The following is a 16212-nucleotide window of genomic DNA, read 5'->3' as shown; positions in this document are numbered from 1 at the left end:
AGAACTCCATCTTCTGCAGCATCTCTACTGTCATTGAAGAATTGCTGCATTTCAGTGGACTTCATACAGTTATACTTATGAATTTGAGGATGACTAAATTACCAGTTACCCTCATCTACATCTAAAAAGCTGTGTGTTTGCCTTATAGGGAGAAGTGATCTAACAGCTCCGAGTATCTCAAATATCTCCAAGATAAATTTTATATCATACAATTAAAGAATTGCAAACAGTGCATAAATAAAATACCAACCGGAGACCCTGGCATTCCAGACTTTCCATTGAGACCTGTTTCTCCAAGCAAACCCTATGTAAGCAGGAAATGGATGTAATTAACTGACACACCCCAATAAATAACATCAACATGAGAATTTTTCTAGCAGTTTATCAAATATTGCAAAACATCTTAAGTGTATTGAATCGAAACAGAAACAGGTTGTAACCTTAGATAGGAGAAAGTTAACTTGGAAAACCTACCTGAGTTCCAAGTTTGCTAGAAGACCCTTGAATTCCAGGAGGTCCAATGGGACCCTGCGGAAGTAACAAACCAGATACAGTACGATGAAAACATTGGTGATATTTACACTGACATCTCACAAAGGACTTGCCTGTTCTACAGGTGAACATTTTAGTAAAATACCATCGATGCCAATAGTGACAAGTTTCTGAAAATAAAGTAAATAGATACTATTGCTCAGTAATGGTTCGGTGGATGGCAATCTTGCTGAGGAGTTAGAAACATGGGAATTCAAGTGGTACCCAAGAAACGTGAGCGCACAACTTGTCTGGTCCTTCAGTGCAGGGTTGAGGGGCTGCTGCACTGTCTGTGGTGCTTTATTTCAGATACCATTTGAACTAGATCCCAGATATATAATAAAATCATATTGACTATGCTTAATTATAATCAGCTTCCCCAAATGATTAATTATTTCCATTTTGATTATTGACATTAGCATCTTGTTAACAATAGAAATTAAATAATAGGTAGTTCCCTGCCCCTTTCTCTTCCTCTCTTTTTTTGTACAAGAGTTGGTTGATTTCCAATCTTTTGGTACCCTCCCAGAACTGAGTTTTGAAAAATTTCAAACCAAGGATTTATTATGCGTGCAGCAACTTTCTTTGAAATCATTGGGTGTAGATCATTGGCTCCCAATGAATTGTTTGCATTTAGCTCTCTCAGTTTCTTGAATACTTTATTCCCTGTGATTGTGATTTTTACAAATTCCTCAACGTTATTTGAAATGAATCCATCTGTTATTTTGGGGATGTTTGCCGTGGCTTCCACTGTGAAGACTGATGCAAACAAATAATTTAATGCATTTGCCATTTCTTTGTTTTCCATTATTAATTCACCACCTTTCTTCTCCAGAGATCCCTCATGTGTTTGGGCCAGCTTTTTCCTATTTACATCTTGAAATTTTTAATGTTTGTTTTGTTATTATACATACATTTCCATTCAAAATTAATTTTCTTCCTTATGGGCCTGTCCCACTTAGGCAACCTTTTAGGCGACTTCAGGAGACTATGCAGTCGTCACATGGTTGCCACATCTTCACAAGTAGTTGCCGGGGAGTCGCCTTCATGGTCGCGAGGAGTTCCCGCATTCTGGGAAATAGTCGTGGCCTCATTATGGTCGCCGCAAATTTTTCAACGTTGAAAAATCAGCGGTGACTAGAATTAAGCCACCATGGAGAGTAGCGAGAACTCTGGTGCCGTAGGTGGATCGCCAGGAGGTCCTCGTGGGTTGGCAGGAGGTTGAAGGTTCTCAGAGGTTCTCGTAGGTTGAAGCCGGTGCTGACCGATGAATTTCATTGGCTCATTGGGAAAAAAATAGGTAAGCAGTAGTTTTCAGAACCAAGGATAACCGACCGGTAATGTTAAATGTCCGCCGAGCTTCACAGCCGTGTATCTCTGGCTTCTTAAAAGTTGTCTCCACTCCTTCTCCCCTTTCCCCTTCTTTTAAAAGACTTACCCATACACTGTGCTAGCCGTCTTAATTACAGCGCTAATCATCCTGTTCACCGCGGTATCTTTGTTTCACCTTGGCTTTGCACCGTGTGAATTTTTAAAATACCGTGTAATTCTACCGCGGGCGCGGCGGGGACTTACCATCCGGAGCGGGGTCCCTCCCCAGGGATCCCTGGAGAGGAGCTCTGACCGCCGGCCCTGCGGTCTGCGGTGCTTCTGGCTGCGGCGCGGCGGGGACTTTAAATCTTCGACCGCTGGCCTGCGGCCTACACCATCTTGAAGCCGCGGTCTCTGGTGGGGAGGCACCATTTCAGGACTTACCTTGTCTGAACATCTGGACGCTCGCAGCGGCGGCTGCAGAGGGTTGATATCCCGACCACGGGGGAAAATGGAGGAGGACAGGCCAAATTTTGTGCCTCCCACCATAGTGATGAATGCTGTGGTGGATGTTTGTGTACATTTTTTTATTGTGTATTTTGTGTGTTCTTTTTTATTGCACCGCTGCTGTTAAATTCATTTCACTTGCACATATGTGCAAGTGACGAATAAAACTTGATTGATTGATTGATTATCTATTTGTATGCTGCAACGTAACAGTATGGTTCAGGTGCCCTTAGTTCTGGGATGAAAGCAACATATGTTGAACAGTTCCTGATAAATCTGTAGATTGGCTCCACTTCAGCAGGAAGCTTAATGAAGGTGAGGTGAAGCATTGCAGTGAAAAGAGTGAGGAAGTGTTGTGGCAATGACATCTTTGCTTGACACCAGCCTGCAGAGAGACCGTCTCTGTTATGAACCCATGGATTAAGATCCATGCCACCAGAAAGCTGACATAAGATGAAGGCATATTTCTGCAACCCATTTTGAAAAGATGCATTCACTGCTGCAACATGTTTCGCAGAACATGGGGGGACCGGTGGTTCGTCTGTGGGGTGAACCTATAATCATTCAGCAGTTGACTATCCAGCTCTCTTTACTCTTTACCTATTTTTTGAAGGAGAAAAATTTCCAAGGGACAATCTAACATAGGAATAGCTACAAAACTGAAATTGCAATATCTTCTGTGATACCATCCATTCAAATGACATTTACATTCACAGCTGGTTATAATTAAGAGTAGGCAATCAGTTCTAAATACAGAAGAAGAACGTTGGTGTAGCAAATGTCAGGTTACATCTTGCAAATAGTTTCATAATAAATAAAATGATACAATTAGATGAAAATTGTAGGAATGTTTGAACCTATGTTGTAAACTTCGTGTTTCTTTCTCCACACATGTCTGAACTTCTGAGAATTTACAGCATTCTCCATATTTCAGTCTCCAAGAATCGTTGTATTTTATATCTCATAGTTTCAGCAACTTTTCCACTCTTTTCTATTTGGATGAATCATCATTAGACAGAACAGTTTTAAATATCATCAAGCCTTCAGCACAATCTCTTAGTCAGCATTTCCATCTGTTATTCAGTCTCTCTCATAGAAACATAGAAACATAGAAATTAGGTGCAGGAGTAGGCCATTCGGCCCTTCGAGCCTGCACCGCCATTCAATATGATCATGGCTGATCATCCAACTCAGTATCCCGTACCTGCCTTCTCTCCATACCCTCTGATCCCCTTAGCCACAAGGGCCACATCTAACTCCCTCTTAAATATAGCCAATGAACTGGCCTCGACTACCCTCTGTGGCAGGGAGTTCCAGAGATTCACCACTCTCTGTGTGAAAAAAGTTCTTCTCATCTCGGTTTTAAAGGATTTCCCCCTTATCCTTAAGCTGTGACCCCTTGTCCTGGACTTCCCCAACATCGGGAGCAATCTTCCTGCATCTAGCCTGTCCAACCCCTTAAGAATTTTGTAAGTTTCTATAAGATCCCCTCTCAATCTCCTAAATTCTAGAGAGTATAAATCAAGTCTATCCAGTCTTTCTTCATAAGACAGTCCTGACATCCCAGGAATCAGTCTGGTGAACCTTCTCTGCACTCCCTCTATGGCAATAATGTCCTTCCTCAGATTTGGAGACCAAAACTGTACGCAATACTCCAGGTGTGGTCTCACCAAGACCCTGTACAACTGCAGTAGAACCTCCCTGCTCCTATACTCAAATCCTTTTGCTATGAAAGCTAACATACCATTCGCTTTCTTCACTGCCTGCTGCACCTGCATGCCCACTTTCAATGACTGGTGTACCATGACACCCAGGTCTCGCTGCATCTCCCCTTTTCCTAGTCGGCCACCATCTCACTCTCCATCCTGTCAGGGCCATTCCCTTTATTCTTTCCAGTCCTCCCTCTTCGCGCCAAGTAAAAACATGCTTGTTTTCTACTTTTCCCAGTTCAGATGAAAGATCGTTGACCTATATTGTTCTTCATGATTTTCAGCATTTTCTGTTTTTATTTCAAATGACACTCCCAGGCACACGTTGCATATGGTGGAAGCGCAATCAGGAATTTAGGGGCAGTTTTGGGAAATGCAGCCATCGGACTTCTTAAAATACATTTGGTCCAACCTACAAACTACTGACTTGTAAAGGTACTCTTACCACTCCCGTCTGAAGATCCACAGCTATATTCTGCCACTCGTGTAGAGGAAATATCTGCTGATCTGCAGACACTCGTGCTGAGAACCCAGTCCGAACTCCTGCACAACATGACTGCTTTGTTTTGCTGCACTTCTTCTTCTTCTTTCGTGTCCTTATGCTATATAGTGGCTCGCCACTGCTGTACACATCGTTGCGCTATTGGAGTGTTAAATGCAAGGTCTGCAGCAGTATGTGGGTTATCCAGCAATGGGCATAGCAGTAGGTGTTGCATTGTCTGGGTCTGTGTGCCACAGTCACAGGTTGTTGTACCCTCGATGTAGCCCCATTTGTGCATTGTCACCCTTGACCACCCGACCCCGGTTCGCAGTCGGTTGAGACATCTCCAGTTCAGCCAGTGTTCATCAGCACCTGGTGGCAAGCGATCTGCTGCTGGTGGAAATTGGGACAGTGGTGCACTGAGCAGCTGCAATGAACTGCCCTCCTCTGGTGAAGTAAATTGCCCAGGTCTGGTTCAGCTGCCTGCAAAGCTGGGTTGTTGGGTAGGCAAGGGCCAGTGGCTGCAGCTACTCAGTGCTGAGATGCAGAGCTCATGGGTGTAGCCTGACTGCCATGGTGAGTTCCAGCGATGTAGAAACTAGTAAACAATTGTTCCAAGTGTTGGCAGTCCACTCTGATCATTCATCACCTGTTGGAAGCAGCTGTCTCCCTTTCTTTACTTGCTGGAATAGCTCTTTCTCCATGGAAACAAGCTCATTGCTCAGCAAATATCACTGAGCTTATTATCACAGTGGGTGGGGAGGACAGGGATTTACACCAGCTTCCCAACACAGCAGGCCCACCAATAATGCATCTCTCTATAGTTAGTGCTTAGTGCTGCTTCTAATGACACACTCATTGTTCAGAATACATTCTGAGTTTTAAGTATCACTAGACCAAGTGGGACCCGTTGGGTCCTTTCCCCTCAACGTGCGGTTGCTTGGGGGGGGGGGGGGGGGCTGGGGGGTGGGTGATGGGTGGCCTGCGGCCACACACACACACTGACCACTCCCCTTGATATTATATTAATATTATAAACTGGCTCCTTTTACCCCATCCCCGCCCTATCCACTGATGCATAGCCCCTGACTCGCAGGTGTGTCTAGAGAGGGAGGGGGGAGTAGAGAGGGCAGAGAGGGGGCAGAGACAGAGAGAGTGGGAGAGATGGGGAGGAAGAGGGAGGCTGGGGGGGTGGAGAGAGGGGGGTTGGAGAGAGGGGGGGTGGAGAGAGGGGGGTGGAGGGGGGGAAGGGGGGAGAGGAGGGGGGAGGGGAGGAAGGGGAGGAGTGGGAGGGGAGAGGAGGAGGGGGGAGAGGAGGAGGAGGGAGGAGAGGAAGAGGAGGGGGTAGACGAGGAGGAGGGGGTAGACGAGGAGGAGGGGGTAGAGGGGGTAGAGGAGGAGGAAGGGGAAGAGGAGGTGGGGGGAGAGGAGGAAGGGGTAGATGTGGGGAGAGAGGAGGAGCGGTGGAGAGGAGAAGTCAAGTCAAGTCACATTTATTTATATAGCACATTTAAAAAAACAACTCTCGTTGGCCAAAGTGCTTTACATTTGTTATAAGAATAGTATTGTCAAGTCAAACTGAAATGAAAGAACAGGTGCAGAGAAATGCTACATTGAAATCACGAGACAGTGATTAAAGTGGGCGGATCCCCAGCCTGCCGAGTTCTGCCCGGGGGTCAAAAGGGCACACAGCACCAGAAGCCAGTGAAGAAGCCACAAGAGACTTGCGAGCGGCAAAACTTGAACAGTAAATCAAAAGGACTGTCCGAAAAGACTGCCGCGATAGCCAGAAAAGGCAAGCAGGACTGATTTTCTACAGACCCGATTGGCAGCCGGTTTTTCACCTGATAAAGACCAAAACTGATAAAGACCAAAACTGATAAAGACCAAAACTGATAAAGACCAAAACTGATAAAGACCAAAACTGATAAAGACCAAAACTGGTAAAGACTAAAACTGCTAAAAACTGCTAAAGACTAATCTGCCAAAATAAAAGAAGGAGAAAATAAAAAAGGTGGAAAAGAAGTGTTTGGTCTGAGTGAATCCAGTTCATCATTTCGGGGTAGATAAATCAAATCCCTTTCAAGCGGGGAACCTGCAAAAACATTAGAAGACTTGACAGTGAAAAACCGGGCGGGGCCAGGAGATCTGGAAACCTGGAAAAGAGACAGTTAAGTCAAGATAAAACATGGCTGATGAAGTTGCTGGAAAGTCAGCTGAGCAGCTCAAGGTGGAGAGGAAAACAGCAAAACGGGCATTCTCTCGTCTTGTTAACAGCATCATTAGGAACCATGAAGAAATGTCTGAAGAGGAGCTCAGGAACAATTTCAACAAACTCATGCAGGAGGCCGAAAAAGTCATGGAAGCCAATGACGATGTGGAGGCTGGACTCATTGCAGAGCTGGGCGGAGCTGGACGCAGATGAAGAAACTGTGTTAACTGAACAGCAAAATGCCGACCTGGCAAAGACTGCAAAGGAGTGTGAGTCGAAACTAAAAGAGGTCAAAGGGCTCATCCAGGACACTCTATGGGCAAACTTTGGAAATGTTGAATTATCCACCTCACTACAGACAGCAGATGGTGCATGTGAACTTGCTGCTGCCACCGCACCATCAAATAGCAACCAAGAAGCATATGAATTCATGCTTAACCACCTGCAGAAACTGGTAGAGACTGCAAAGGAGACGTACAGTCGGTGGAAACGTTGGGTCCCTCTGGATGAGCAAGAGAGCTTCCAGAAACACCTAAGAACACTCGAGCTTCTCGTCCCCAAGCTGGTTTCCAGAAAAACCAACTTCATACAGGCAAGAATAAAGAAGGACACTGAAGGATTAGCACAAGCGGCGAATGCTTTCAATTATCCTTCACCAGCCATCAGACTGAGACCCACGGCCCTTCCTAAGTTTACTGGAAACAAGCGTGACTTTTATAGATGGAGGAAGGATTGGGAAGCACTGCAAAAGCAAGGTGAACCCACTGGATCAAATGAGATGAAGAAGGTTCAATTGCTGGACAGTCTGGAGGACAAAATTACAAGAGACCTCCGCCTCACAAGTTATAACACTGCAGATGATATATTTCGTGTCCTAGAGAACCGGTTTGGAAATCAAACAGCTATTGCTATTGAGATAGTGGAGGAGCTTCAGAGAATCTCACCTGTCAGAGGACATCAGCCACGTAAAATAGTGGAATTAATTCAAGCTGTGGAAAAGGCGCTTAAGGACTTGAGCGATCTCGGAGACACAGGCGCTATTAAAAATCCACTGATGACAAAATCAATTGAAACCAAGCTTCCAGAAACCCTCAAGAAGGAATGGCTGGTTTATGTAGCTGACAAGAGGAATGCTGTGGCACCAGAGAAACGATTTGACAGTCTCTTGTCATTTCTCAAAGAGCAGGAGAGCATATACGAACAGCTCGAGCAACTGAGGGACGAGGAGCCGAGTAGAAAGGAAACTCGGACTGAACCAAGACATGCCAGAACCAAGTCTACCAAGTCAGGAAATGACCACACAAATTGTGTAGTCTGTGGTGACGTAAAGCATAAAAGGAAGCTGTACTTCTGCAAGCAGTTTCGAGGGCTAACGCTGACAGTGAAAAGAACTGCAGTAAAGAAGTTGGGAGCATGCAAAAAGTGTCTTGAAGTTCATGATGATGGTTCATACTGCAAACCTGCATATCTGTGTAAAAATCAAATCTGCAAGGATGAACAGACTCCTGAGTATAATTTTTATCTGTGCCCCAATAATGAGATGAGGAAAAGCAGTGTGGTTCAGAGAAGGAGTAAATTTGGTCCAGAGGAAGATAAAGGCAAGAAGAAATATACAGTGCACCAAGAGGAGTTTTTCAGCAAACTTCCACCAGAGTTGGCAAAACAATGCCGAGATGTGTTCTCCAACACTGCATCAAGAGCCTTCAACACTGCAAAGCATCAGCCAAGCCTCCTAAAGGAAGGTGGACTGCAAGAGCATCCAGTGATTATGATGCTTCTGGAGGTCGTAGCAAATGCTGGACAAAAGGTTGGGACATTAATTGACTTGGCTTCAGATACCAACTACATAACTCACAAGGCTGCGAGTAGACGGAACCTTAGGAGTGAACCAATCACGCTTATCGTCCATGGAGTTGGGGGGATGAAGGTCCACGTAGAGACGAGGCGCTACCTTCTAAAGATCCGAGTGAAAACTCCCAAGGGCACACTCAAGTCGCACCAGTTAGTTTGTTATGGATTGGACAGCATTGCAGATGTTCACAAACATGTGACACCACAGCAGATGCAAAAGTTCTTTCCATACGTCCCACTTGAGGAACTTGTGAGACCAAAAGAGATACATTTGCTCATAAGCCATAGAGAAGGTCAGCTAGCGCCTCAGAGGATTAGAACTGTTGGAGATCTCATTCTGTGGGATGGACCACTGGGAAAGACTGTTGGAGGTTGTCATCCTGAGCTATTTGAGAAGCTTACCATGTCAGCCCACATGTCCAAAACACACTTCGCAAGATCAATGAGAGCAGCTGCTTTAAAGTATGAAGAGCTCACTGCCCCAGTCCCTGAGGAACTTTCACCAAACGGACAGGTCGCCGTCAAAGTCCAGAAGTCACGTACATCAACCGCCAATCGGGACTTCTTGGATTGGTTGAAGTGGGATAGCATTGGAGCAGCATGCAAGCCAAAGTGCGGGGATTGCTGCTGTGGAAACTGCCAGCCAGGCGGAAAAGAAATGACTCTTGCTGAAGAGAGAGAGCTCAAAGTGGTAAGGGAAGGCATCACCTACGTAACAGGAGACCGTCACAGTAAAGACCCACATTGGCATGCTAGCTATCCTTGGTTGGAAGACCCAGCTTCTCTACCAAATAATAAAAGAACAGTGGAAGCCACATTTCTCAGGACGGAGAGGCAGCTATCCAGAAAACCTGAATGGAAAAGTGCCTACACAGCTCAGGTGCACGACATGGTGGACCGAAAGGCTGCAATCAAATTGTCCGAAGACATGATTGCAAACTGGAAGGGACCAGTGTGGTATGTGAGTCACCTTATTGCTCCAAACCCCCACTCTGTCACAACCCCAGTGAGACTAGTGTGGAACAGCAGCCAAAAGTGCAATGGTGTCAGCTTAAATGATTTGCTGATGAAAGGTCCAGATGTTCTAAACCAAATTCGCGCCGTCCTCCTCAGATTCAGAGGCGGAATCTATGCTGCTCTGGGAGACATAAAGAAGATGTATAACTCAGTCTGGTTGGAGGACCGTGAAGTACACTTACACAGATTCCTCTGGCGAGATTCCGAGGACGAGGAGCTGGGAGAGTATGCTATCACAAGAGTGAACATCGGAGACAAACCTGCGGGGTGCATAGCACAGTTGGCAATGCGTGAGACTGGTAATCTTCCTTCTTTTACCCACCTCAAGGATGAGCAGCAAGTACTCGAGAAAGACAGCTATGTTGACGACATCCTCACATCTCACAACAGCCTTGACCAGTTGAGAATCATCACAGCAAATGTGGAACGAATCCTAAAAGCTGGTGGGTTAGAGCTCAAGCCTTGGGTTCTGTCTGGCCAAAGTGGGAGGAAGGAGGACAGTGATGCTTTAAAGAAAAGCAAAACAAAAAGCATGATCGTACCAAACCAAATGCATGATGATGATAACAAGGCACTTGGTCTGGGCTACATTGTTGAAGAGGACATGCTCCACGTTATGGTGGTAATCAATTTCTCCAAGAGAAAGAAAAATATGTGGCTTGGTCAAGGCCTTCTACAAGAGCAAATCAAAACTCAGACGCCAAATCCCCTAACAAGAAGAGGGCTTCTCAGCCAGGTAGCAGGGCTATATGACCCCATCGGCATAGTGGCTCCTGTTAAGCAAAAGGGAGCGATTCTAGTACGCAGAGCTTTCCAAGAAGCAAAAGAGGGAAGCTGTTCGGTCAGAGACACATGGGACATGGCACTCTCAGATGGACTCAGGGATGATGCAATTAAGCTCTTTGAAGAGTACGTACAACTTGGAAAAGTCAAGTTCGTCAGGGCACTGACTCCCTCTTGCTCCGCAACTGAACCCTTGGGAATCACCTTTTCTGACGGAAGTGAGCACACCTACGGGGCAGTGATGTACCTGAGATGGGATTCAGACCATGGCCCAATTGTCAGACTTGTGGAATCCAAGGCCAAGTTAACTCCCTTGGACCACAGAGGAGACGCTGTTAAAGCAGAGATGTGCGGAGCAGTGTTCGCCTCACGCTTAAAGAAGTATTTTGAGCTACACAGTCAAATTCAAGTGGAGAAGTGGTATCATCTTGTGGATAGCCAAACAATCCTTGGTGCAATACAGCGAGAAAGCTACGGATTTCAGACATTCTTCGCCAATCGGATTGGAGAGATTCAAGCACCAACATTCAGGACTGGCGGTGGATTCCTGGCCCACAAAACATCGCTGATGTAATCACCAGAGGTGCCAGCCCTCAAGACCTTGATCAGTATTCGGAGTGGCAAAATGGACCGAAGTTCCTGGTATTGCCTGTGAGTGAGTGGCCAATAAAATCAGCTAAAGAACTGGCTGCCACTGCCAGAGAGAACATCAACAAGTTACAGAAGAAAGCTTTTGTTGCAGCACTATCAAGAGGCAAAGTAGAGAACCAAGAACCGGAACCAACAAGCCCAAAGAGACCACCTGCGGGGTCAGCTATTCAGAACCTTGTTGATGTCAAGCGGTTCAGCATTCTAACACGACTGATCAAGACAGTGGCATGGATTTGGAGAGCAGCGAAGAGGTTTCTTGGCAAGAACAAAGCCCTAAACAATCCAAAGTGGGAGGCCATCTCTTTGACAGGAGTCATTACAATAAGAGAACAAGAAAATGCTCTAAAATACATTTTTTGTGCTGCGCAATTGGGCACAACTTTCCCAAGCACCACAACAGATCGACTGGTAGCCTATAAAGACCAAGTTCAAACCTAGACTTCAAAGTTTGACTTTAAAGCGTCGCTCTCCCAAGTGGTTCCATTGGAAGATCGAGTGGGAGGTGTCAAGTCAAACTGAAATGAAAGAACAGGTGCAGAGAAATGCTACATTGAAATCACGAGACAGTGATTAAAGTGGGCGGATCCCCAGCCTGCCGAGTTCTGCCCGGGGGTCAAAAGGGCACACAGCACCAGAAGCCAGTGAAGAAGACACAAGAGACTTGCGAGTGGCAAAACTTGAACAGTAAATCAAAAGGACTGTCCGAAAAGACTGCCGCGATAGCCAGAAAAGGCAAGCAGGACTGATTTTCTTGCCACCCAATTGGCAGCCGGTTTTTCACCTGATAAAGACCAAAACTGATAAAGACCAAAACTGATAAAGACCAAAACTGATAAAGACCAAAACTGGTAAAGACTAAAACTGCTAAAAACTGCTAAAGACTAATCTGCCAAAATAAAAGAAGGAGAAAATAAAAAAGGTGGAAAAGAAGTGTTTGGTCTGAGTGAATCCAGTTCATCATTTCGGGGTAGATAAATCAAATCCCTTTCAAGCTGGGAATCTGCAAAAACATTAGAAGACTTGACAAGTATAAACAAACAAACTACATATATACATATAGCCCTCGCTCAGTGGACGTCAGGAAAGGCTTGGGAGTATAGATAAGATTTTAGTCTTGACTTAAAGGAGTCGATGGAGGGGGCAGTTCTGATGGGAAGGGGGATGCTGTTCCACAGTCTAGGAGCTGCAACCGCAAAGGCGCGGTCGCCCCTAAGCTTATGCCTAGACCGCGGGATATTCAGCAGCCCCAAGTCGGCCGATCTGTGGGACCTGGAGGTGGAGTGGTGGGTGAGAAGACTTTTAATGTAGGAGGGGGGAGGAGGAGAGAAGAGGGGGAGAGGAGGAGGGGGAGAGGATGGGGAGAGGGGGAAGAGGGGAAAGAGGGGGAAGAGGGGGAAGAGGGGGAGAGGAGGAGGGGAGAGAGGAGGAGGGGGAGGGGGGGGGGGGGGGGAAGAGGGAAGAGGGACCCAACCGAAGATGGACCCGACCAGAGACAGACCCGAGAGCTCTAGTCACTCGCAATGTGAGCAAAAACGGCAGGCAGGCAGATCCATTGTGACATCATCAGCCAAAGCCAGCCGTTTTTTTTCCAAGCTTCTTCAGACTTGTGAACATTTTGATTAATAACATGAGAAATAATGCATGAATTTTTCAGATAAGACGATTTCAGAGTCCACGGGATAAATCTCTACCGGAATATGTAAAAATTTTACCGTAAGCGCGTTGTTTTTTCACGAAGATATGATTATACACACACACACTCACATCCAAGATCAGAGTTTTACAATTATAGAGATGGATATGGATAGAATGATACAGTGTGGAAACAGGCTCTTCGGCCCAACTCACCGACACCGGCCAACAATATCTAGGCTACACTAGTCCAACCTGCCTGCACTTGGTCCATATTCCTCCAAACCTGTCCTATCCATGTTCCTGTCTGTTTCTTAAACGATGGGATAGTCCCAGCCCCAACTACCTCTTCTAGTACCTTGTTCCATACACCCACCACCCTTTATGTACCTTGTTCCATACACCCACCACCAGTCCCCATCCCCAGTTCTCCCAAAGTCAGGCCTATTGAGGCCTCCGCTATTGCCTCTACGGAGGCCCGATGTTCCTGGCCGTTCTGGCCGGGTGCTGTTGCCCCGGCGTTGGGAGAGTCATCTCAGCGGCTGGGCCACCTGGAACGGCCGCTTCCTTACCGGAGACCGCGGCTTCCGAAGCCGACAAGGCCGCGCCGGTTTGGAGCTCCCAGGCTCCCGATGTTGAAGTCGGCGCCGCCTGCTCCGCTCCACAGACCCGCAGCCCGGAGGTGTTGAACTTGGCAGTCACAGCTCACCGGAGCTCCAGCGCGGCGACCCAGGCAAGGCATCGCCCGCTCCGCTCCTCGATAGCGCTCCAGCACTGTGCCGCCACCGATGCCGAGGTGCTGGGCGGTCCCCGCCAGGAAACGGCGCTCCACGCCCGCTGGTAGGCCATGAGGACGGGACGACGGGGCAGCCCGGAGAAAAAGCTGCCTCACCGACCAGGTAGGGACCTAGAAATATTGTTACCCCCTACCCCCCACATTAAAAAGTCTATCTCTCCCACAAACAAAGCACAGGACTCACTAAAACTACAAAAAAAAAAGTGAATTAAACGGACGGCTGCTGGTTAGCAGCCGTTCCCCAAGATGGCTCCTCCTCCTCGAGATAACTTCCTTCTCCAAAACATTCACTGTCCAACAGAGTCAACTCATCATGCTTACTCAATCAAGCATTGCCAGAGAAATGCCTGCAACACCTTTTCTTCCTATTCTGGTCACCTCTGATTGTCCCTGGTCCATTTTATTTTGCATCTACATGCATACAGCATCATTATCATCATCTGAAAATGCAGGGTTAGTTTCTCCAATTATGCAGACATTACCCAGCACTATCCTAACAACACTTCTTTTGATTCCTAAACTTTATATATATTATCAGATTAAATGACTGAGTAAATGTCTAAGTAACATTTTCTCCAATATTAGGACTTCTAAATCCATCTTCAATTCCCATCACAAACTGTATTCCCAGTAACTGAACTCATTATTTTTCCTGGCAAGAAACTGAAAACAAACCAAGCTCTTCACAATGTAATAAAAAGGAACCACAGATGCCGGTTTATACCAAAGATAGGCACACAATGCTGAAGTAACTCAGCAGGTCAGGCAGCACCTATAGAGACAATGGATTTTTCTCTATTTTCTCTTGAGATGCTGCCTGACCTGCTGAGTCACTCCAGGATGTTGTGTCTACCTCTGGCTCTTCGTAAGCTTAGGTTCACAACTGATCCTGAGCTGAATTTTGGACCTATATTCTATATCATCGCTAAGCTGCATATTTCAGTGTCCATGACATCAGCCAACACTATCCTTAGCTTAGCACTTCTGCTCTTGAAAAATGCCTCTGGATTTGACCATCTTAACGTATTCCCAAGCAGCCTCCCTCTTCTCCTTTCTGTGAGCTTCAGGACATCCCAAACTAGTCAAAATCTTTTTTATTTAGTTTTCAGGACAAAACAAAGTGCAAAGTTGTCTATTTGTTACAGACAGAGTGTACGAAAATAATAAATAAAAAACAACTTATGCTAACATATAACAAGACAACAACAATAAAAGAAAAATGAGATACCAAAAATAATCCCTCCTCAGTCACTGCCAGTAGCATATGCAAATATCAGCCTGTCACAACAATAATCCACGATAAATGAATGGGTAGACTGTTAAACTGTTAACTGTGCTTGATGATCAAGCATATATCAAGTCTGGAATGCATTTAAAAAAGGTCCCCACGCTTTGTGAAACCTTCCATTTGAATGTTGAAGTGAGCACCTGATTTTCTCGAGCGTTAGGCAGGACATAATATCTGTCAGCCATTGAGTATGAGTGGGCGGGGTAGGTTCCGTCCATCTGAGGAGGATTGTTCGCCGAGCCAGAAGAGAGACATCCTAAACTAGTGTTGAGTCAGACATCCTAAACTAGTGTTGCCAACAGTCCCAAATTATACAAGTTTTCCATATCTAATGGGAAATGTTAAATAAAATCAGAAAATGCTTGAAAAAGTCAGGTTAAGCAGTATCTGTGGAAAGAGAAATAGTCAATACTTCAGGGCTGGGATCCTTCATCAGAACCCTAAAGGGAAACTTGGCTGCCTTTCGTAATGGGCCTGCCCCACTTAAGCGATTTTTCAGCGGATTGCCAGCGCCTGTCAAGTTGCCGGCAGTCGCCTGAAAAACCGGCAACTGGAACGGCAACTGTCAGACTGGAACACATGCACACACATCGCTTCTTTCACCAGCCCATTATGCAGGCGGGGGACAGGGCAAGTGGGGGGAGTGCCGTCTAAAAAATTCACACAGTGGAAAGCCAATGTGAAACAGACACAAAACACGATGAACAGGAAGGTTGGTGCTGTAATTAAGACGGCTAGCACAGTGTACAGTAAGTCCTTTAAAAGAGGGAGGGGGGGGGGGGGGCGGTAGAAAGAGTGGAGACAACTTTTAAGAAGCCAGAGATACACAGCTGTGAAGCTCGACGGACATTAACATTACCGGTCAGTTATCCTTGGTTCTGAAAACTACTGCTTACCTTTTTTTTAACCAATGAGCCAATGGAATTCACCGGACAGCACCGGCTTCAACCTACGAGAACCTCCAACCTCCTGGCAACCCATTAGGACCTCCTGGCGACCCACCCACGGCTCGAGAATTCTTGCTACTCTCCATGGCGTCTTGTTGAAAAATTCACGGCGACCATAATGAGGCCGCTACTAGTTCCCAGAATGCGGGAACTCCTCATGATCATGAAGGCGACTCCCCGGCAACTACCCACGAACATGTGGCGACTGCACAGTCTCCTGAAGTCGCCTAAAAGGTCATGCAAGTGGGACAGGCCCTTAACTTAGCTGCTGTTGTTCTTTTCCCTCCTTTGTGAATTATATTAGGATAATTATCACATGAAACATGCTACGTCATTGTCAAAGTCTGAATGACAATAAAGGAATCTAATCTAATCTAATCTAAAGTATTGTGTTTTTTCCTTGCTCCAGCAGATCACCTGCTCTCAGTCTACTCCATGCATTTGAAATCCCTGGATCTGACTATTACAGAACAATCAAAGTGTCTCTCCAAACTGT

The 16212-nt window shown here is 46.1% G+C and overlaps 1 protein-coding gene across 1 annotated transcript in view; it reads right to left on the bottom strand.

Annotated features, from left to right (window-relative positions):
* col19a1 (collagen type XIX alpha 1 chain) overlaps positions 1 to 16212 on the bottom strand; it is a 344957-nt gene that overhangs the window by 116526 nt on the left and 212219 nt on the right. Inside the window, exons 17-18 of the mRNA XM_033021894.1 lie at positions 475 to 528; positions 251 to 304 (exon numbers count right to left, since the gene is read on the bottom strand). Coding sequence (XP_032877785.1) covers positions 251 to 304; positions 475 to 528 — 108 coding nt within the window. The remainder of the gene's footprint in view (positions 1 to 250; positions 305 to 474; positions 529 to 16212) is intronic.

Source organism: Amblyraja radiata, chromosome 5 (genome assembly GCF_010909765.2).
Source record: "Amblyraja radiata isolate CabotCenter1 chromosome 5, sAmbRad1.1.pri, whole genome shotgun sequence".
Classification (NCBI taxonomy): Eukaryota; Metazoa; Chordata; class Chondrichthyes; order Rajiformes; family Rajidae; genus Amblyraja; species Amblyraja radiata.
Note: the sequence above shows the minus strand (reverse complement) of the source record. Positions and strands in the feature narration are given on the sequence as shown.